We start from the raw sequence: 23734 nt of genomic DNA on the forward strand, positions 1-23734 counted from the left end.
TTGTGTTATTTATTTCAATAAATGATGTAGCTAGATTAATGAATCGTAGATATTGTAAATATAGTTATAAAAGATGCAAAATAATGGGTTTTGGGCAGTTTATAACTGTTGGATATCATGTGTGTAATATTAATATTAATATAATATACAGTAATATCTATAAGAAATATTATGATGATGATGATAATGATTTATTATTATTATAATTATAATTATTATTATTATTATTATTATTATTATACTACTCTGGGGTTTATCTCTGCAGGTCACACTATTCCCTCTGCTTTATCTCCTTTTATGGTCACTCGAGCCCTCTAACATAAACTTAAAAACGTGCCTTATGGCTCAATCTCAAATCTCCTTGTACTCCCTACATAACTGCACTACATATGAGGTTGAATAAATGCTCATTTTTAAAAATGGCGACCTTATAATCAGGGCGGAAATGTGCAATTTGGAACACCACCAGCCCTTTTTCCTGTCGGAAGCTAACGTTGTAAATACGACACGAGAAATAAAATCAAACAAAAAATTATAAAATGTATTAAAATCTACAAAAACGAACGAAAAACCCGAAAATAATATTAAATTTTAAAATCGATGTGAAAAATCAAACGAATCCGAGTAAGGTCCAAACGTTTCTTTTACAACAGCCAATCAGAATGCGTGTTTTCTCGGTTGAAGGCGGGACAAATGAACTTGATGAGCCAATCGGATTTTAGGATAAGTCTTAGCGTCCAGAGTTAGCTTCAGGGTTTGGTTGCGCCCTGCTGGTGAGTGGGAGAAGATTGACAGAAGGAGCTTCTTGCATTCATATCAGAAGGTAGTTATATTTTTCTAACATATTTGTGTGGAAGATCGGGATTTTTTTTATACTCAGAATCAGTCGCTTTGTTAATGACAGGAGCAGAAATATCATGCTGCATTACACCAGGAGCTGTATGGGGTTAAAGGGGCTGTAGCAAGACAGCAGGTTTGGTTTGGGGGTTTTCAGGGCCGGAAATTCACCTGCAGTAAATAGAGAGGTAGAATAACTGTGTGTGTGTGTGTGTGTGTGTGTGTGTGTGTGTGTGTGTGTGTGTGTGTGTGTGTGTGTGTGTGTGTGTGTTCGTTCGAGGTGTATATGCAGCAGTAGTGTGTGGCTCATGGCTGTGGGCCTGTGAGTGGTGTGGTGGTGTAGGAATGGAGAAGAAGCCACAGCTGCACCTTTTCCAAGCCTCGGAGCTATTTTAAGGCTCCAACTCCCACTTTATATTGTTCAGTTACAGTGTTCTTAATGTAATGAGAAAAAATTATCCTACGTGTTTGCAGAAACTTCTGCGTCTCTGTTAAAGCTCATGTTATGAACAGGATTGTAAGTTGAAGCTTCTGAATCAAAGTCCTAAGTTTTGAGGAGGAGGATGGGGAGGATGATGATTTGGGAGGATGAGGATGATGGTTGGGGAGGATGAGGATGATGATTGGGGAGGATGATGATTGTGATGATAAGGATTATAAGGTGGGAGATGAGGATGAGGAAGATAATGAGGATGATACGGAGCACGAGGATGATGATGATGATGATGAGGATGATTGTGATTCTAGGGATAATAGGGTGGGAGATTATTATTATGGATGAGGATCCTGAATTTCATTAGGGCGATAAAGATGAGGAAGAAGATGGGGAGGATGAGAAGGATGGTGATGGATAATAGGGAAGATGAGGAGGAGGATGAAGAGAAGGACAATGGGGAGGAGGATGATGATGTTAATGATGTTGAAGTTGATGTTAAAGATGATTGAAAGTATGAAGAGGAGCATGGTGATGATGATGATGATGATGGGGAAGATGGATAGGGAGCTCTCTCTTACACACACACACACACACACACACACACACACACACAGAAAATACTTAGGTCTTAGGTTTTTCTAAGGTTTTTTTTTTTCCATCCATCCATCCATCCATCCATCCATCCATCCATCCATCTATTCAGTTTATGTGTTGTTACTGAAGCTCTGTTCCTCTAAGGTGATCATATCCTGTAAATATCTATATGAAGATATAAAAGGACATGGTCATTGTTGTAGAGACATAAATGCTCTTAAAATAAGCCCTGCCCCCTTTACCTTAAAAGGCAACTCATAGCAGGACCTGTGTTTGCATCAGAGGAGTATTTTTATCAGTATTTTTATTATAATTGTAACCATGCTCACTGAAACCTGGGGTCACCTGTGCACAGTAGTGGAGAGTGTTAGAGAAGAGTTAGAAAAGTGCATGCAGGGGGCAGGAGGAACCTCCAAGGAGGAGGTTTATTATTGTGATGAGGGAAGACATGCTGCTGGTTGCTTTAAAAGAGGCAGATGTAGAAGACAGAGCGACATGGTGACGGAAGATCCGCTGTGGCGACCCCTAAAGTGAGCAGCCCAAAAAGTAGATCACTGCCAGCAGGGGATTAAAGCTGTCCAGCACAAAATTTGCTTCTCTATTTTCCTTCTGGAACAGAGAGCGGCCATTTAGAATTGGTCACTTGCCTAACACAGGGATCAGGAAACCGTACCCCTGTTTGAGGAGCAGGAATTTGAATACGACTGGATGCATTTTAGTGCATCAGTAAACACGCGCCCTCTAGTGGTCAGTCTCATTTTACACTTTCACATGGTTTTGTCTTGCTGTGTTTGTCACTCAGGAATCTTACCTTGAAAAACGAAACAGACGATGGGCAAGAAGAGTCGAGTGAAGACTCAGAAATCGGGGACGACTGGGACAGCCTCGGTGTCCCCCAAAGAGATGATGAACCTGATCTCTGAGCTCCTACAGAGTGAGTAAACCTGGGTACACTTTTTTTTTTTTTTATCAGTGCACATATATCTTTAGTTTATATTTGATGCCCTTCTATTTATGTTTCCTAGAATGCAGTGGTGCAGCTCCATCTCCAGGAAAGGAGTGGGAAGAGTATGTCCAGATTCGCACACTGGTGGAGAAAATCCGCAAAAAACAAAAAGGTTATTTATTTATTTTTCTTAATTTTTCTATAAAGCGTGTTCCTGGTGTATTCTCACTATGAAGTGTCAGTATGAAGATAGATGAATGTGTCTCATTTCTTTCATGCAGGAATGTCTGTGGTGTTTGAAGTCAGTAGGGAGGATTATTTCCTCGAGCTCATGGCCTGGGCAGCTGAATGTGGAGCATCCTGTGAGGGCTTCGAAATCTCAAGCTTTGGAGATGAAGGATACGGCCTCAGAGCCACCAGAGACATCAAGGTGTGTGATCTCTCTCTTCGAGAATCTCATGAAAATGTAATAATTACAAGATTACATAAGTAATTTATAAGTACACTGTAGGAAAAGTTTGTGGACATGTGATCATTAGATTATGCGCTTTTATGAGCATCTCATTCCACTTTGTCTCCATTTGCTATTATAATAACCTCCACTCTTCTGAGAAGATGTGAGATTTCGCTTGTGGAGATTTGTGCTCATTCATATACAAGTGTGTTAATAAAGTCAGGTAGGTGAGGTGAGGTGAGGAGACCGGAGGTGCAGTCAGTGTTCACATCCATCTCAAAGGTGTTCGATAACGTTAGGATCAGAGCTCTACAGCAGGCCATTTAAGATCTTCCACTCTAACCCTTCAAAAAGAAGATGCTAGATCCCAAGGCATCTAGAGGTGGCACTAGCACCAGTTGTGTCCCACCTCATGAAGACTTCAGACCTTCGAAATGAAGACTTCAACCTTGCGAGTATCCTGAGCCACCGAGAGATGTACCAGAAAGGTTAAGTCTGGCTCATTTTTAGGTTCTTCCTCATACCATTTTAGAGTTTTTCATGCCACAGTCGCCCCAGGTTTGCTCATCGTGGATAAATACACGTTCATGAATTTTGTTCTGTAATTTTGACATTCTGTGAAGCTGCTTTTAGACAATGTCCATTGTGAAAAGTGCTATAGAAATAAACTTGACTTGAGCCCATGTGAAGCAGATCTTCATGGAGCTGGTTTTGTGCACAGGGGCGTTGTCATGCTGGAACTGATTTAAGTCTCCTAGTTTAAGTGAATGGAGAATTTTATGCTACATCCTTTACATTTGCGTGCCAGTGCGTTTGACCATGCAGTGTGGATTTTTAAACATTTGCCTCAACGCACAAATTCAGCCTACATCGTTTCTTATTTTAAGCTCTCTTTACACACACACACACACACACACACACACACACACACACACACACACACACACACCTAATCTAATCCTGATTGCTTTTTTCCTCCTTCAGGCTGAAGAGCTGTTCCTCTGGGTTCCCCGGAAGATGTTGATGACCGTGGAATCGGCTAAAAAATCAGTTCTCGGTAAATCTGACGTGCGACCCGAGCTCTGCTTTTCTCCCACGCGCCGGTCATATTTGCGTCATTGAAATATTTCTGCTCTCATCAAACACCGTAGAAATTACGCTGACAAAAACATCAGAGCGAAACAAAACACCAAAAAAGCCTCTCAACAGCTTCTAGCAGGAATAAAGATAACACGGCAAACGTAATGACTCCATGGTTATTGACGTCACAAATATTCGAATAATAACAGGTTTAAAGATGTTTTACGGTGGAGTTTTTCGCTCGTCTCTAGGCCAGGAATTACCTGGTGATAACCCCCCCCCCCCCCCCCTTCTATTCCTAATTAAGAATTAAGGCGATTAATTAACACTACAGTGGAAACGGAGAAATCTAGTGGTACATTTTTCTAGAAGAGTGAAGGATACTGTAACAGCAAATGAAGTCTTAGTGTGGAACGGTATGTTCATAAGAATCTTATGGTCACTATGTCATGGTTCCAGTTCATCCCGAAGCTCTCCAATAGGGTTGGAGCTCTATAGCAGCAGATCTTCCACTCCAACCCATGGAAGGCATGTGTTCATGGAGCTGGTTTTGTGCACTTTGTGTTATACTGGAACAGGTTTGGGTCTTCTAGACTCCTTTGGGCAAATGTTATGCTTTTTTGACATTAAAATACACACGCCCTTAATACCATTAACTCGTCCTGTACCACAAACATTTATAGCATTCGGCAGACGCTTTTATTCAGAGTGACGTTCTCTATCAGTAAATACATTCGGTATTTGGATTCCCCTCAGGCCCTCTGTACGCTCAGGACCGGATCCTGCAGGCCATGGGGAACGTGACTCTGGCTCTACACCTGCTCTGTGAGAGAGCGACCCCGGAGTCACCCTGGCTGCCCTACATCAAAACCCTTCCCTCTCACTACGATACGCCTTTATACTTCGAAGAGGACGAAGTGCACCACCTGCTGGCCACCCAGGCCATTCAGGACGTCCTAAGCCAGTACAAAAACACGGCGCGGCAGTACGCCTACTTCTACAAAGTCATCCACGTGAGTCTTTTTCCACCAAATTATTTTTTTGGAGGGTATTTAATTTTCTCTTATACCACAGAAATCTGCCAACAATTAAAATATTTTTTTTGTTTGGAAAGAAAAAAAATGAAGTACTTTATATCCATTTATAGCTACAATAAATGTTGAACAAGATAAATATAATTTCAAGTACTCAGTACTTTTTTTTTTTGTCTTTCTTTCAAAATCAAACTAATGAAAGTTACTGGTACAAAACAGTGGCACTTGAGACATTTTTTTTTTTTTTTAAACAAATGAAATTTAAATATTTCTTTTAGGACATTTTCTTGTGCAAGTTAAGGAATTAAAATTGTAGTTGTTTTATTGCAAGAATTCTTTTTCTAATAATCCTGCTGCTATGCAAAATATACCAGTTTGCAGAAGTGCTACCAGGAACTAAAGCAACTTTATAATTTTGACTTGCACTCAAATTTCTCGCTTTCTTATAAACTCATGTGAAACAGCAGTCCGAGTCCACCAGAGGGCGACATTTCAACCCTAATAAACTCACTCATTTTTTTTAGTGCGCAGTCATCAGTTTTAAAAGCATTTAATGATCAAATCTAAAATAATGATTGAATATAAGAAGAAAAATAATCGTTTTTGGAATGTATTTCACTCTAATCTTGAAATTACAACTTCATTATTTTACTTTATTGAAAAATTGAAAAAAAATAAATGGGAAATAATGTTTTATTGTGATTTTAAAAAAGAAATGATTCTAATCTGATTCATTTACTGCAGGCAAGTTGATACAGAAATGTTTTTGTAGATGTGCTGATAGATGTAAGCCAATTATTAATTATTTCCAATTATTATTATTATTATTTTTTTGAGCCCAGTTGAGTAAATCAGTCTAAAGTATTTAGCTTCTGCATACGTACATCCCGATCCTGCACATCTGATCTAATTATGCATGCATTAATGAATACAAACATATTTTTTTGTCATTAGCTCACCCTGTAATAATGCTGTTCATGGCACATTAATCTGTTTGCTGGCAGCCTGAAACCTGGGGAACATAAATAAAGCGTTCACACTCTTTGCTGTTTGTTTTAGGGCTGAGAGATATGAAGATATAACATTGCAAAAGGCTTTTCCAATAAATCATGATGCCTTTTTATATTTTTAAAATGTGAAACATTTATTAAACGAAACTACTGGTCAAAAGTATTGGGACGCTTGACTCTTCCAGCCATATGTGGTTTTACCCCCAAACTGTTAGCACAAAGATGGAGGCACACAATTGTATAGAAAAGACATTCTATCACCTGAACTGGGAGACCCAAACCCCTTCCAGCCCCTGTCCCTGTGCACAAAGCCAGATCAATGAAGATCTGGTTTACATGGGCTGGAATGGAAGGTCTCCTGCTATAGATCTCCAACACTATTAAGAATCTTTGGGATGAATGTGAACACTGACCTCACCCTAGCTCCATCAGCACCTGCCTTTACTAACACCCTTGTAGCACAAATCTCCACAAGAACATGTAGGAATGTTTAAAAAGGAGCACATTACAATCATATGGTCGGGTGTCCACAAACTTTTGGTCATATAGCGTAGTTCTTATAGAGCAGTAATTTTCTTTCTGATAATTAAGTCCAATTAAAAGCAAGAAATTAGTACTTTTTCTGTTACTTTACTGCGCCGCATCTGCTTTCCTGTAACGCCATGTTTACGATACGATTCTAAAAATCGTAATAAAATGATTACAGATAATAACCATGTACACATCTTTCCTAATCAAACGAAACCCCCCTTCATCCATCCCTCAGTGATATTAATTGATGGTGTGTTATTATAGCAGATTGCAATTTGTAAACACAAATATATATAATATTTTATTTTCCGTTTCTTGTTTTAACGTCGATTTAATTTAAGCTCAGAACAATAAACATTACATCCGTTTACGTTTCTCTTCCCCGGCTATTAAAGAAGCAATAATCCCCTCTGTTCCTCTGAATTTGGCTTGAAACATCTTGCCGGTGCTTTTTCTTGCCTCTTTCATTAGATGACTGTCAATTAGAAAAAAGGTAATATTTCACGTTATTGTCAAGATAAGCATCAAATATTCATAGGGAATAGTTAATGTGTTTGTCACATCGGTGTCTCGGAGTCGATTGACGTTTTTTTGGCTTTTATTAAATGCTTTCCAGTGTTTGGCTGAGCAGACGTGTGTGTGTGTGTGTGGTGGGAGTGTGTTTGGGGGTGTTGAGTAATTAGACGGAGTTTTATTGTTTTTCTCCGCTTTAATCTCGTCTTAATCTGACAAATTTGTGCCATTTCGGATACATTGATGCATCAGGGATGTAATTAAGACTTATATTTTTTTTTATCTCTTTTATTTGATTCATCAGGGATGCGATTTATTTAATTATTTTGTCATTTTTATGGGGTGCGTGTATAATACGTGGGTACAGTGCTGCTGTTGTATGTGTATAGATCTCTGCATTAGGTGGCAGTAGAGGGTTAACAACGGGTCTGAAGATGTCTGGAATGAAGTGCGAGAAGGTTTGAAGCGGAAGCGACTTTTTTTCATTTTCGTGGAAATCGCCGTTGAGGACGTAGAGGCTCAAAACCTCCTCTGAGAAATTAATTGTCGCATGTTTCTTGCTGATATGACGATATTAAATTGATATATCTCATAAAATCAATATTGATGCATATTAATGTCTCAGGTATTTCTTTCCCTGAGACATTGTGATTAGATAGTAGTAGTAGTAGTAGTAGTAGTGTGTAGTAGAGGAGTTTCCAAGGATGACTTGTTTCTTTGCTTGGCTGAAGGTCTAGTCGGAATTATATTCAAAAGATTGGACATTGTCACCGTGGCCCTTGTCCTGTCCACCACTCCTCCTCCTCTTCCTCCTACTCTTCTCCTCTCCTCTCCTCTCGGCTCCTCGGGTTGCGAGCCGATTTCACCGTAATGACTGTCGTCAATGTCAGGCTCTCTTCGGAGGCAGCCGCAGATGACCGGGCTGGAAAATTAGCTTGTCGCATCGGCTTTGTATCGAATTGACCTGATTGTACCTTCCTCACATGTTGAGAAAGAGACTGACTCGTACCTCTCTTCTTCCATCCCTCCTCCCCTCTCCTTCATCCCCCATCCAGTCCTATATATCCTGGCCTCATGCCTCATGCTCCAGTGTGTATACCTTCTTCCTCCTCTCCTATCACCAGGTCATGCAGGCCAAGTCTAGGCTACAATTGGGTGACTTATTTTAAATATATATGCATATGCATATTTTATATGCATTTTCCTTTCCTATGTCAAGAGGGAGAGGCCATTGTCAGGGCCCTCTGATGCGTATCGCAGTGCTTTTCCTGTCAGCAGGGGACCGATGATGTCCTCGCCAGGGCCGTGTGTGGGGGAGGAGGACCTCATAAGGTGACCCCGCTATGCAGCGAATGCAAAGTAACCTTGGTGTGCTGCATCTGCCGCCGTTGATGAGAAATGAACAGTGTCCCTGCGGTACACTCCGCGCTCCCCTTCCCCGTATCTCGCCCGACCTTCCTCGTATGGAAGAGCAACACGAAGCAATTTTTTTTTACAGGATAGACTGTCCACAATTTTGCTATCAGGATATTTTTTTTAACGTTTAATTAAAAGAGGAAACCATAAGAATCAGGGTCATCAGGTGATGAAGCTGATAAAAGCAAAGGCGGGAAATAAAATCAATAGCTGCGAAATGTTCACGCAATGCCGTTTGGTCTGAAACACAGAAGGCCTCAAAGCTCGGAGGACCCAGAGCCCTCCTGCAGGCCGGCGACCAATTAGCTTTGTTTCCCGTCGGCTCGTTAAAGAAAGCCGGAGCTCGGCGTGAGAGCTTTTTGTTTTTTAATTGATTTACGGGACGCTGCCCCCTCCCATCCTCTGCTTCCCCACGTGGTGCCAGTGTGGGTTCAGCTGTATGATGAATTACCCCTCTCTGGTAATGCTAATGCATCAAGAGCTCGAGCCGCAGAAGGCATCTCTCTCTCTCTCTCTCTCTCTCTCTCTCTCTCTCTCTCTTTCTCAAAACTACACTCTCATCCCCTTCGCTACCGCAGCATTCCCTCTTCTCCATTTTGCATTCATCTCATGCTCTGTTTTTCCGAAGCCTCCTTTCGGTTAATAAAGTTTACAGAAACGGCCATGGCACTGCTTCATCTCAGCGTCCGGCGTAAACATCATCGGTGTTTTCCCCCCGAGCTTCCACCTCTCCTTCCAGCTAATTATATTCGTAATTGAGTCTATTAACATGCCCAGGTGTTGCGGCTCACTCCGAACGCTCTGCTCTCAGAGGGCCAAGGATGCCATTATTGCCCGTTTAACCTGTTCCCGCTCCACCGCGAGAGGCCGCGAGGGTCCCCTGCGCTCGGTCCAGCCGGCCTTTAAGATGAAGGAACGTCCTCTGAGATTTGCGCTATTTCCTCCTTCATATCTCCTAAAACGCTCTATTTAGCCGATATAGGTTATTTATAGACGGTATTTATTATTTTTTTGTAACGTAAAGCTCAGACGATGCAGTGGCGACTTCGAACCCTTCGCCCTCTCGCATTCTCCGGCTTCTTATCTTTTAATAGTTGTCTATCAAACTCTTGGAGACGTCACGTCAAAGCTGGTCCAGTCCTTCAGCACGGACTTTGAAGGAGAAAATCAGAGAAGGGATTAGAGTTAGTGTGTTGAAGTGACCGATTCTCTTTCTTTCTTTCTTTCTTTCTTTTTCTGTGTGTGTGTGTGAGAGAGAAAGAGTGTGTGTTTAAGGCTGACTTGTTGACCTTTTCTCCACATTCAAGTGTTTTGCTTCTCAGTGATTAAACCAAGAGTGTGTAAAGCAGGAGCTGGCATGAGGAATTGAGGAGCAGGGAGATTCCACGGCTCAGCTCTGTCCGATACGCCTGATTCAGCATCAACACTAGGCCTGCTTACTTCACACACTCTCTTTCTGTGTGTATGTGTGTATGTGTGTATGTGTGTATGTGTGTATGTGTGTGTGTGTGTGTGTGTGTGTGTGTGTGTGTGTGTGTGTGTGTGTGTGTGTGTGTGTGTGTGTGTGTGTGTGTGTGTGGAGCAAGCCAGCAAGTGGCAGTACAGGGCTCAATTAGTGTCAGTGAAATTGATTAATGGGATGAGACATGCAAGGCAAAAGTTAGCTACCACCTCTGAGTGGTTTCATTTCATGCTTTTTCTACTCCGTTCTAGCCGATCTAATTATACTGCTTGATGTGTGTGTGTGTGAGTATAAGTGTGCGAGTGTATCCTCTAGTGGTGGGAGGTATACTGCTGTAAATGAGACCCCGGTACAGATTTGTCAGTGCTATATAATGCCACTCATCACAGAACAAAAAAACGCACACGGCTGTAGATCCACGGAGAGCAGCGTATTCTGGGTCGCGTCACAACCCTTGCATTTCGCCGCTAAATCACCATTACAACGGATTGACTATAAATCTGTTTTGCTCTGGTTTTCGGATCCAACAAGTAATTTAGATCGTGTTGAGCTGCAAATCGGTGCAACGGAGGGACAGATAATCGTACAGGAGACATACTGAGGGAACGAACTGATTGAGAGGTTTAGATGGACCAGTGTTTGGTGGCACCTCCGATTGTTCACTTTACATGTCTTTTGGTCTCATTAGTGCTCAAGTTCAGAGATTTATTTATTTTTTTTCAGCCAAAATATTGCATCGTATCAGTTGTCTATACAGTGATGCGAACGTTTACCACAAATCCTGGCATCTAATGTTATCGAAGGTTTATGCAGATGTTTCTTTTGAACATACAATCAATTCTATAGTTACAACCTGCAGGCAGCAGCAGCAATAATAATAGCTACCGTAATTTCCAGACTATAAAGTGCACCCATATATAAGCCCATATATAAGAATTTGACAAAGATTTTTATTTTAAACATAAATAAGCCGCAGGTGCCTACATTGAAACTAACGAACTTTACACAGGCTTTAACGACAGTGTCTGTTACATGGGTGAAATATGTTGTGGCTCCTTTAAGAGCAGAGCGGCATTTTGGGAATAGCCTCCGCCGCATTTTTTCCGGTATTACTGCATGTGTGCAAGACCGAGGAATATGTCCTTATTATTTTCTGATGCTCAGTTCTAAGTTTCTTTGACTAACCCGTAACACTGTTGCCAAGAAAAATAAAAAAGCACGAGTTTTGGAAACCTGTCTGTGCTTATATGATTTCTGTTGCAACTGGAGTTAGTGAGCTCTCCCTTCACCCAGACTCAACCGATACAACGGCTTGTATCTAAACAGTAGCCTACCAAGAAAGTCATTTGTTCACTGTCTTCCTCCTTCCATTCACAACTATTTCTCTCGGGAGTTTATCTTTTGCCATCGTTGTGCGTTTAAAAAAAAAAACCCTTTTTTCTCCCGATGCCGTGCAGCTCAGAACACAGGTGAGGTGCGTTTTTCGTTTCCGTTCGGAAATTTCATTGGTCTAATATTATGGGGTTCAGTTTTTTTTGGCTTGAAGTTTGTGGCACCGGGAAAAACCCAGGAAAAATTCATAAATAAGCTGCTTCGTTGTTTAAGCCGTGGGGTTAAAAACGTGGGAAAAAAGTAGCCTCTTATAGTCCGAAAAATACGGTAGTTATAATAGTATTTTTTTTTTCGTCAGTGCAAATATGGTAAACGATCCATCACGATACAAATGGCAACTTGTATCTGATGCACACTTTGATTCATCACATCGTTAACTTTTATGGCGATTTGTGAATCTAACCATGGCCATGTATACACACACACACACACACACACACACACATGCATTAATGGACTGGTTTGACTTTTTTAGAAGGAGTCTCCAGTGTGAGCAGTTTGTAACTTTAAGATAAAACTGTAACACGTGGACTTTCCATGACATTAAATTGACATAAAAAATGACGTGACATGAATTATTGTTCATTTCAAGAAGTGTAATTGTTGGCACTTTACTGTAGTATAAAAAGAGTAAATTAAATTGTGACTTCCTGTTTTAGGAAAATAATCCATTTCCTCCTCCGAGTGATAATTTTTCCACACCATGCCTCAAAATGTTTTATTTCTGCCTACCTTTTTTGCGAGGGGAGAGAAAAAAAAAAAACTTACCTGTTTGGTCATTTTGACTTGACGTGTGACGCACTGATCATTTGATTAATGCTGACAAATATTCGTGCCCAAACGGAGATGATGAATTGCTTTTGTGTCCCGGAGGTTTGTGCAGCATGGGGCTTCATTTAGCAGGACAAGAGCCACACGCACAGCCTCAGGAGCACCTGGGTGGGGAGATCTCTCCCACATTCATCCCTCCGTCTATTTTTATGACTCGTTTTGCATGTTCCAGAGGCTTTTATGCTATAGAGTTAGACCTCTACATTCTTCTCTACATTTTTTTTCTCTCTCTATAGGATCCGAGTTTTTCCCCCCCCCCCCCTTCTTCCCTCTTGTCCATGACACACGCTGCAAATGAGCCCTTGGAGGGAGCGGGTCTGTTCCTTTAAATGTAGATTTCTGTGGCACCGGTGGCTCTCTGTCACCCAAATTGATGAAGCAGATTTATGACGGCTGCTGGGCACAACAAATTAAGTTGACAGTGATGTATGGGGGTCTAATGCCACGATGATCCCAGAGTACCACCACCGGACGCTCCTTCCTCCTCTACGCTCTTGTTAGGTTGTCTTAGGAAGCCACATAATGAAATCCCACTGACTGATTTGTGTGTGTGTGTGTGTGTGTGTGTGTGTGTGTGTGTGTGTGTGTGTGTGTGTGTGTGTGTGTGTGTTTCCCTCCTCTCTCTCTCTCTCTCTCTCTTTTATTTCTGCCCCTTTCCATATCTCTCTGCCTAATTCATCCTTTATTCTCCTTCTCTTTCCTCTCCATCGTCCTTTTCGCTCATCACCTTTGATCCCCAGACTCATCCCAATGCCAGCAAACTGCCCCTGAAGGATGCTTTCACCTTTGACGACTACAGGTTGGTTTGTCCTACTGTGTCCCAAATTTGAGCCTTTCTACTTTGTGTGTGTGTGTGTGTGTGTGTGTGTGAGAGAGATAGAAAGTGGGGGTGGGTTGGGAAGAAAAGAAAGGGGGGGAATAAAGTACACGGTGGTTGTAAGGGTACGAATGTGGCCTCTTAAAACGAGGCGTTTGTTCTCATTGTTCTTTCATTAGCACCAAATTATCTGTGAGGGAATAATTTATCACCGGTCCCTTTTTTCTTCGGATTGTTAAGCATGATGCAAGCTTCTGCTCCCGCTGGGCAACGTGTGAAAGAAATGAAATAGCATCTTGTCACAGTTAATGATTCAGTCTTCGCTAGCCATGGAGATTTGGAGATTTTTTTTTTTTTCTTTTTCACTTATTATAACCAGATCACTATCAGCAGAGGTGAAGACCAAACCCGACGGCGCCCGGCAGCGTACAGGGGGTCATGGAGCTGCGGTAGAAATCACTGTATCCTGTGATCATTAAGGATAATACGCTTATAGAGAAACATTGCAAAAATGCTGCAAATGTGTAATTGAAAAATAAAAGAAACAAGCAGACACCCTTTATACAAATCGACTATTATCTCAAAGGGCTTTGCTTAAGGGATTTGAACTCACAACCTTCCAATCAGAAGTACAACGTCTTCTTTAATATCCATTACCTTGATAATATCAATCAATCTAATGTAATATAGTTATGAAAGAATGATACATCGCTGTTGGATTGCTCTCTATGGGGAGGTGGGGAGTTGTTAATCCAGAGGTTGCCAACCTGCCACTCCCGGGGCCCTGAGCAAGGCTCTTGACCTCATATTGCTCTGGATAAGATTAATGGCATTTGGCAGATAATGTAAAGGTGCATCATCACAGCGGATTTCTTCCTTCACATCTCCCAGCGATGTTAGGAAGCTGGGGTTCCGATCGGTAACCCAAAGCCTTGACCATTAAGCTACCACTTTCCCCTTAAATGTAAATATTGTGGACATCAAGCAGCTAAAAGATATCCTGTACTAAACAGTTCAAATCCGGCCTGTTCCAAAGCTAAGAGAATTGCCGGACCTTATAAAATGAACGTTGTACATGTGACAAAAGCACTTCCTGTGAGAAATTATTTCCTCAATCAGCTGCCCACAGGCACTACAGTAGGAATAAACATGTATAAATGCAGTCTTTCTAAAATATGTCCCGGGCTTTATGTCCATTGTTAAGTCACGTTTAAATGGGTAGATACACTTTTTTGGGGGGGCCGTGTGGTGCGTTTCAGCTCCGAAGTCTTCAATTCGATCATTAGCTCACATTTGCTTGTACCGTTAACACCAACACACTGACGAGAGCCCTCTCTCATTTCAACTGTGTGCGCCATCATCGCGAACGTCGTCATTATCTGCGTCTTGAAACATTCAAAACATTTTGGGAGAAAATGAGTTTAAACCTCTATAGAAAGGATCGATGATTGATCTGAGGTGACGTTAGATTTTAAAGAAAATGATCCAAAACGTACGTGAATGCAAATGAACGAATAATATTTTCCGTTTGGGACAAAATGTAACTGCATGAAAGAAGGTTGTGAGGTGGGTGAGTGAGTGAGTGGGTGAGTGAGTGGGTGAGTGAGTGGGTGAGTGAGTGGGTGAGTGAGTGGGTGAGTGAGTGGGTGAGTGAGTGGGTGAGTGAGTGGGTGAGTGAGTGAGTGGGTGAGTGAGTGAGTGGGTGAGTGAGTGAGTGGGTGAGTGAGTGAGTAAGTGAGTGAGTGAGTAAGTGAGTGAGTGAGTGAGTGTTTTAGAGAGATAGAGAGTGTGTGTTTGGCATTACATATAGATATATATACATACATATATATGTATGTATTTGCTGTAGGTGGGCCGTATCGTCTGTGATGACTCGTCAGAACCAGATTCCTACGGAGGACGGCAGTCGGGTCACGCTGGCTCTCATCCCACTCTGGGACATGTGTAATCACACCAACGGCCTGGTGAGTCTCTCTCTCTCTCTCTCTCTCTCTCTCTCTCACATACACACACACACACTCATGCTCACTTCCTCTGTCTTTCTTTCTCCCTCTCTTTCAGTCACAAAACCTCTATGCTAGAGGTGGAGTAGAGCTAGGGAGAGAGTGTGTTCAGTCATTTGGCCTGACCTGTTATGTGGGTGTGTGGGTATGGGAGTTTAAGTATTAGGGGTGTGGGTATGAGCATGTAAGTATAGAGATGTGGGGGTGTGGGTAGGGGTGTGTGTTTAAGGGTGCGAGTATAGTGGCATTTGTGTGTCCGAGGGTGCGAGTATGGTGGCGTTTGTGGGTGCGAGTATAGTGGCATTTGTGTGTCCGAGGGTGCGAGTATGGTGGCGTTTGTGGGTGCGAGTATAGTGGCATTTGTGTGTCCGAGGGTGCGAGTATGGTGGCGTTTGTGGGCGCGAGTATGGTGGCGTTTGTGGGCGCGAGTATGGTGGCGTTTGTGGGCGCGGGTATGGTGGCGTTTGTGGGCGCGGGTATGGTGGCGTTTGTGGGCGCGGGTATGGTGGCGTTTGTGGGCGCGGGTATGGTGGCGTTTGTGGGCGCGGGTATGGTGGCGTTTGTGGGCGCGGGTATGGTGGCGTTTGTGGGCGCGAGGGCGCGGGTATGGTGGCGTTTGTGGGTGCGAGGGCGTATCTGTGTCTATTATGTGTATATGATGTGGGAGTTGTGAAGATCATAGACGGCGTGCACACACGTGCATGCCAACACATGTTTTGAAGAAAAAGCTCTGAAGTAATGTGCTTCTTTTTTCCTGCTGATTGTCCCAGGATCTCGGGGGATATTTTATTTCTCTTTGAGTAATTTGGCTGTGATTGCGTTCAGAGCCTCACGCCACAGAGCAATATATGACTTTGTGTGTGTGGGTGGGTTGGGGAGGGGGGTTGGGGAGGGGGGGGGGGGGGGAGAATGTGTTTGGGGGGGTTTAAATGCTTTTAAAACCCTACGCTGAATTTCATGTTTCGGATTGCTGAAAATGGAAGTTATTAGGATGCTTAATGAAATGGCTTTTTAGAATTCCCCTGGTTAAGGTTTAATAAAAAAACATTTATTTTCCTCAGTAATAATCTTGTTTATCGTGAAGTTGTGACAAATTGGCTAAGTTTTATTACATTTTCTGATTTTCTTTTTCTAATCATTTGATTCCTATTTCTTTTTTGTGCGCTTTAATTCGGGGGGGGTGATGTTTTAAAAAATGTTTAAGCATCTTAATGTGATTATTTCTTTCCTTCTTGTACTGTGTGTGTGTGTGTGTGTGTGTGTGTGTGTGTGTGTGTGTGTGTGTGTGTGTGTGTGTGTGTGTGTGTGTGTGTGTTGAATGGCTTAACAGTTTCTCTTATCATCATCATGAGAAAGTTGGATTGTAAATTAGAGTGTAAACTTTTTGCACTCTGTTTAAAAACTGTTCCTGGTGTTTCGCTTCCTTTTTCAGATTACGACCGGTTACAACCTGGAGGATGACCGATGCGAGTGTGTCACTCTGCACGACTATAAAGAGAGCGAGCAGGTGAGCAAAAACTGCCGCAGTTGCCGCTGTGAATCCTCCACGGCTCATCAAACGATATTCCGCCTTCTGATTGGATCAAAAAGCAAAGTTTGCCCTCGCCTGTAGCGACATTTTTTTTTTTCCGCTTTCCCTTCACACTGCTTAAAGCTGCATGACGCGCTTATCAGCCGTCGGCCATTACAGGGGCTCGTGGGTAATATCACAGGCGAGGCGTTGAGCTTCAGCAGTAGGGAGAGACAAGGGGAGAGGGAGGGATACGCAGAGTGAACACTGACAGGCCAGGTGGACTCCCAGACTCCCAAACTCCAATGTGAATTATTTGATAAGATTGGCGAAGGCAGCTGAGGGAGAGAGAAAGAGTTTGCGCAGGACACCGTGTGGGACGGAGACAGGGGTGTCTACGAGCGTTTCTCCATGCCAAGCTGTTTGATCCCTGATTTAACATCAGCACAGAGCTTTCTCTCTCTCTCTCTCTCTCTCTCTCTCTCTCTCTCTCTCTCTCTCTCTCTCTCTCTCTCTCTCTCTCTCTCTCTCTCTCTCTCTCTCTCTCTCTCTCTCTCTCTCTCTCTCTCTCTCTCTCTCTCTCTCTCTCTCTCTCTCTCTCTCTCTCTCTCTCATATGCTTTATCTGTCCCTCCTCTTTTCACTATCTAAAAGTGTTCCGGGTGTTTATATATGAAACGTGAGCAGGGTGTGGAAATGCGGGACCAGGATGATGCGAGCGAAATTCCTGACACTAAAACTTATCTTCCGTCTCATCCTGCAAGGATCACAAACTGCATAAACTCTGGACTGTGAGCTACGCACCAGAAAACCTTTTTCCTTTAAGCGCATGCTGTTTCCTCCACAGCCAGCAATCTGTCAACAATTTTAATGTATTACAGAATGACAGAACATCTTTTCATCCAGTGAGAGTTACATTTATGGTTGTGCAACGTCCTCGTCCATTCTGTTATAGTGGCCGTAAATGGTCTCTCTTTCACCAGACTTTTTTTATTTCTTTGGTACATTAGTTACAGCTTCATTTCTGACACTGGCGACGACTCCTTTAAACCTTAACTTATCTCCTCACACACATTTATAATCAGAAATGATTAACTTTTTTTTCTTAAATATTAATGCACCGCCCTCAACTATTTTTGAGGAACAGTCTGACCAATCAGGGTTGAGAATTCGGCATCTCCTGTGTTGTAAAACCTCTGAATTAGAGGTCGAACCAATTAATCGCTTTTGTCAGTAGTTGATTATTGGAACCTTCGGCTGTTGGCAAAAATCCAAACCGAAAGTTTTTCCGGCTTGTGGTCCGCTGGTCATTACGAGAGCGCCTTCTAGAGGCGAATCAATGATGCCACATGCTGTGAGACTGCGCACGGAGAGCGCTTAATATTTCATTGTTTATTCATTATTAATTATATAATTAATTAGTATTTAGGAAATAATAATAAATTACAATATTTATTTCATTTAGCACATTTTCATGATTCAGTACTAGTTTTTTTTTTTTTTTTTTTTTTTTAGCAAAGTATTCAGTATCTAATTAAAAAACTAACAATTAATTAATAAATTCAACCTAGCTATTAAAATCAGTAAAATACACATCGGATCAACCTCTAATCTAAATTATAATTTTTTTTTTTCCAGATCTACATATTCTACGGCACAAGATCGAACGCCGAGTTTGTCATCCACAACGGCTTCTTCTTCGAGGAGAACGCACACGACCGGGTGAAGATCAAACTGGGCGTCAGTAAGAGCGAGAGGTTGTACGCTATGAAGGCCGAGGTGCTGGCTCGCGCCGGAATCCCTGCGTGAGTATGGAGTTACAGTGGATCATGAGGTGGAGTTTGACCGAGTCAGAAATATTCTAGATTTTGATATTTCACTACTGTGTTCTGCTTTTAGGTTTAACTTGTAAGTACAACACAGTGCTGCTGAATTCTTTATTCTGATTGGTTGGATCGCATTGATTCAGCTGTAACTCAAACCCAGGTTTATAATTAATTTGGTGCTGTTTCTATAGTAACACACAGACGCTGCACAGCACACTAACAAAAAATCTTTTGTTTTTATTGATCCATTTATAGTTTTAGAATGCTGTAGAATGTCTAAAAAACACCTGCAAAGTGCTGTGATTAATAGATGGGGGGAAAAAAAACACCTTATATAGAAATATATAGAAAATAATCCATCTGAGAGTGATGACAGTAACTCAGCACTGTCTTGGCACTTGAGCATGTTGTCCTATAATGGAATGCCACAGAGATACCACACACACACACGCACACGCAAAAGTTTTTACTATAAAGAAACGTCTCACTGTTCAGATATTAAACTGACAACGGTCGTTCTGTGTTAGATAATATTTAAGTGAATCTTAGAAGCTTGTAGTGGCTCTGCGCGTGTGCGCGACACGTTCGGGGTTAAACTTTTTCCTATTGGATTGGCTGTGTATGAAGCTCGGGGCACGGAGTAATCAAATCGCCGTGCTGCAGAGAAAGCGGCGTAATGTATTTGTACTATAATCTCGTCGCCCAGGCCGCCTGTGTATTGTCACATTGATCAATCCGGTGAAAAAAAATGTCGCCTGTACAAAATTACCTTTTGATTCGGCACAAGCGATTCACCTTCTTTTTTTTTTTTCTCTCTCTCTCTCTCTCTCTCTCTCTCTCTCTCTCTCTCTCTCCCAACCGCCGTTTGATTATTTGAATCGGACATGAAGGGGGAGACGTTGATGCTCTTCAGTAATTAATCGCTAAATTATTGAAGATTTTAAAAATGCATCGAGTTTGTGGTCGCCTCGGATCAATCGGTCGTCACGTGACATGGATGGCGCGGGACTCGGCCTCAACTCGCCAGAGTTAATGAGGGTTTAATCTGAAGACTTCCTTTGATCCTTTTATCTCTGCAGATCGAGCGTTTTCGCCCTGCACTGCAGCGAACCGCCCATTTCAGCCCAGCTCCTGGCCTTCCTCCGCGTCTTCTGCATGACAGAAGGTAAGAACTAACGTAGGTGCTGGCGTGAGACTCCCGCTTGAACATGCATCATTTAGGCTTTAATCAATCAGGACAGTCGCAAATCCTGAAATAAGAGGTTGTGAGTAAAGGTCGACCGATTTATCGCTTTTGCCCGATTAATTGGCACCGATAGTTGATTAGCAAAAATCCATACCGATAGTTTTTCCAGGTTGCATTATACAGTGCAAGAGCGGCTTCTAGAGGTGAATCATGCTGCACACTGTTTATTTGATTGTCTATTTTTATTGTTATTAAATAATTTTTAATGTAACTGTTTTCATTTATTTGGAGTGTTACTTTTAGTTTCAACTTAAATGCATGTCTTTTTATTTTTCTCAAAATGTATTAATATAATTAATATATTCTTATTTATTTTTATGAATCTGTACTGTTTTTTGTTGTTGTTTTTAACCCATCAGTGCCCGATTATCGGCAAGTACGATCCAACCTAGCTTTCGGTATTTGTAAAATCGGTCGACCCCTAGTGAGTCCTGTGGATAAACCTATTGTGCTGAGGTGATATTATTTACCTTCAAGTTAATTCCTTTTTTTTTTTTTTAAAGAAAGCACACACTTTATTTTTAATATTTTTGACACACCAAACCTTCATGCCACTACATAATCATATATAACATCTCATTCCACAACCTAAACCCACTCTGCGTCTCATTTCAGATGAACTCCGGGACTACCTGGTGGGTGACCACGCTATAAACAAGATCTTCACGCTGGGGAACGCCGAGTTCCCTGTCAGCTGGGAGAACGAGATCAAGCTGTGGACGTTCCTGGAGACGAGAGCTGCTCTGCTCCTCAAAACCTACAAAACCACGTCAGAGGTACATCAACAGCGAGTGTTTAGTATCATGTAGGGTCCACTTGTGCCCAAAACAGCTGAGGCATTAAAGCCTGGACTCCAGTGTTGGAGTATCTGATACTAAGATTCTCTATGCCTTGAGCTCTTAATCATGTTCGTCAAACTAGATATAATTCACTTATTGTGATTTGAGGAGGTTCAACATCAGGAGAAAGAAAAAGGGAAAGTTAGGGTTTAAGTGTGTGTGTGTGTGTGTGTGTGTGTGTGTGTGTGTGTGTGTGTGTGTGTGTGTGTGTGTGTGTGTGTGTGTTTTGCAGGAAGACAGCTCCATGCTGCAGAAACCTGACCTCTCCCCACACTCGCGCATGGCCATAAAGCTGCGTCTGGCTGAGAAGACGATCCTGGAGCGCGCCGAGGCCAGTGGCCGCGCCAAGCGACTGCACTTCCAGAAGCAGCTGGACGAGGGCGCTCCTTTGCCCGTGTACGAAGAGAGCGACATCGCGCTGTTGGAGAATTCCGACGCCAAGCTGCCCATTGTCCTGCGCCAGCTAGAGGAAGAAGACGAGAACGAAGAGCTAAAGATGCCGCTTCTAAACGGCGAACGCAAGCAGAAGGAGAAAGAGAAACGGAAGGAGACCGGAGGAGAGAAAGCAGAGTCGAGCTCGCAAAGAACTGAGGAGACGGCCGAAGTCCAGGAATAGCCGAATTCGACATGGTTTCGCATAAAGGATTTATTTATTTTTTTTTGTTTTAGAAAGTAAAAGCAATCGAAACTAAAACAGCAGTCTGTGTTACTTCGCTTTTTCTTCTTTTCTTTTTTTTTTTTATAATAATGTGATTTCAGATGATGTTCTGTCGTTCTATTACGTTTTTTTTCCTTTTAACAGTGATACACTGGTTTTTTAGATTTTTTCGTTTTTTTTTAAGCAGGTGGCTCCTCCCATTTCTAAAGACTCGGAAATCGGAGGACTCTGAGAATGTGATGGATCGTCATCATCGGACATGTGGATCTGATGGACAGAGCTGGAGTTTTGCTTTGGTTTTATTAGTTCCAAATGTTTTGTTACTAAATTAGAAATGTCCTCATTGTTTACTTTTACCTGAAATGTAGCATGTTTAGTGCTTGGAGCAATGAGGCTAGCTTATAGCTACGAGTTTGCGACTGCATACCAGGTGAAAAGCGACGCTGTAGATTATTATTATTATTATTATTATTATAAAAAAAAAAAAAAAAAAAAAAACACAACTGTTAACAATTTCAAACATGATATCGCTTTTTGTGAAAATTTTATTGACGTTCTTACGGTTAAAATGTAATGGTTAAAACTCCACCCTCTATCTTCAAGAGGCAGAGTTTAATCTCCAGTGGTTTGTGTGCAGGATATCTATTGAGATGCAAAATGAATCTTCAAACAGCAATGCATTTTATTGCACTTTTATTATCTATTATTGTATAACTCGACAAATTACGCACAAATTTTGAGCAAAATTTTTTTTTTTCCTTAATTCAGCTGCAAATACTGTAGGGACAAAATCGTCTGTCTTTACCCTGTTTGAGAGTCGTTTGTCTTTTTTCAGGCTTTTTTTTCTTCTTCTTCTAATAGCTGACAATGCAAGAAGGCATACTTTTATTAGTCAGTATAGTTAAAGCTGGAACTGATATCAGCTTTGCTGGGTTTCAGAGCGAATGCTAAACATGTTTTTGCTGCATTGGTATAAGTGAAAATTTTGTAAAAAAAATTTTTTTGTTGTTGATTTAGTACTTTTTTTGTAATGCTTTTGCTGTTGAAGTATTTGCCAGACAATCATTTTTTTTTTATTTTTTTTTTTTTATTTTTTACCTACATTATAAATCCTGCTTTGCTCCTGGATTGATATCATCCAAGGATCCCTGGATGTAGGACATTAGTAGGACATTATACCCCCAAAAAAGAACGCGGAAGCTGAGGATGTTTTTGGTTTAATTGCATTTCGGTAACAGTCAGTATATATATTTCAGCTTGTTCGAGAGAACTGTGATTGAACCCTCTGATTCCTTACTTCAAAGTTGACTGAGAAGACCAGCCCTGCTATGAATGTAGTGGGAAATGCTTCGTCGTACTGAACAGATATATGAATCGGTCGTTTTCCTGAGAACTTGCCGAGAATTTCGAACTTAGTTCATGTTTAGAATGTCGTTCTTGGTTTTGTTTACATCCGAAGCCAAACTCACGTCGCATCTCCAACGTCCGTGGTTCCTTTTTTAAGCCTTGAATCGGTTTCCTTTGCAGGATTTCTGCCCTTACGACACTTCAAAGCTAGCTTTTTCTTACCGTTGTTCTCATCGTTCGTTTTATATAGTGCATCTCATGCATTTACAGCGCAGCTCAAATAGTGCTTTACAGAAAGAAAACAAAACTCTACAACCTATACATGGATATAATGATATAAATATTATACTGTACACGAAGCTGGTTTTATAGAGTTAATAAGTAAAATAGAGTTCTATACGTTTCGAGATGTTTTTCAAACCTTACAGCTAGAGACTGATAAATTCATGGATTGCAAATTGTAGATCTTTTGGGAAAAAAACATCTAGGATGCATCTATTTTTGGGAAAGTTGATTTCAATTGTGATTTGGATCACAGCCTGTCAGACATGCAGATATGTACAGTTAAGGTATGATTAAAAAAAAATAATAAAAGACTTACTGCAACCTGAAAAAGGTCTTAGTCCGTTTTGATGCTGAGAAAAAAAATTTGCCTCATTTTGTAGGACAAACTCTGAGCTGAATCTACAGAACACATGCTTATAGATAGATAGATAGATAGATAGATAGATAGATAGATAGATAGATAGATAGATAGATAGATAGATAGATAGATAGATAGATAGATAGATAGATAGATAGATAGATAGATAGATAGATAGATATCATCAATTTATTTATTTGCATGTGGTTGAATTGTCTTTTACCTTTTTCTAACCCTCATTGTTGCTTTTTCTCTGTAGCAGCACCTTTTCCACAAATGAAGCCACAAGTCACGTGTGAACATAAATGCA

General features: G+C 41.5%; 1 protein-coding gene across 1 annotated transcript; it reads left to right on the forward strand.

The window, feature by feature from the left end:
* The first annotated feature begins 709 nt into the window (after positions 1-709).
* Positions 710-23396, forward strand: setd3 (SET domain containing 3, actin histidine methyltransferase). Its single transcript, XM_083551074.1, has 13 exons — positions 710-823; positions 2670-2801; positions 2893-2985; positions 3095-3243; positions 4252-4324; positions 5104-5360; positions 13277-13335; positions 15203-15317; positions 16789-16863; positions 18504-18670; positions 19771-19856; positions 20553-20713; positions 21009-23396. Exons 2-13 carry the CDS (start codon positions 2699-2701, stop codon positions 21390-21392), a joined length of 1722 nt encoding a protein of 573 aa, XP_083407200.1. The 5' UTR covers positions 710-823; positions 2670-2698; the 3' UTR covers positions 21393-23396.
* The last annotated feature ends 338 nt before the right edge of the window (positions 23397-23734 follow it).

The sequence above is a fragment of the Silurus aristotelis genome, assembly GCF_946808225.1.
Source record: "Silurus aristotelis genome assembly, chromosome: 9".
NCBI classification, from domain to species: Eukaryota; Metazoa; Chordata; class Actinopteri; order Siluriformes; family Siluridae; genus Silurus; species Silurus aristotelis.

Coding starts and splice junctions, on each gene's coding strand:
- setd3 (XM_083551074.1), top strand. CDS start 2,699: ATGGGCAAGAAGAGTCGAGTGAAGACTCAGAAATCGGGGACGACTGGG. Junction 16,864..18,503: donor ACTATAAAGAGAGCGAGCAG/GTGAGCAAAAAC, acceptor TTTTTTTTCCAG/ATCTACATATTCTACGGCAC. Junction 20,714..21,008: donor CCTACAAAACCACGTCAGAG/GTACATCAACAG, acceptor TGTGTTTTGCAG/GAAGACAGCTCCATGCTGCA.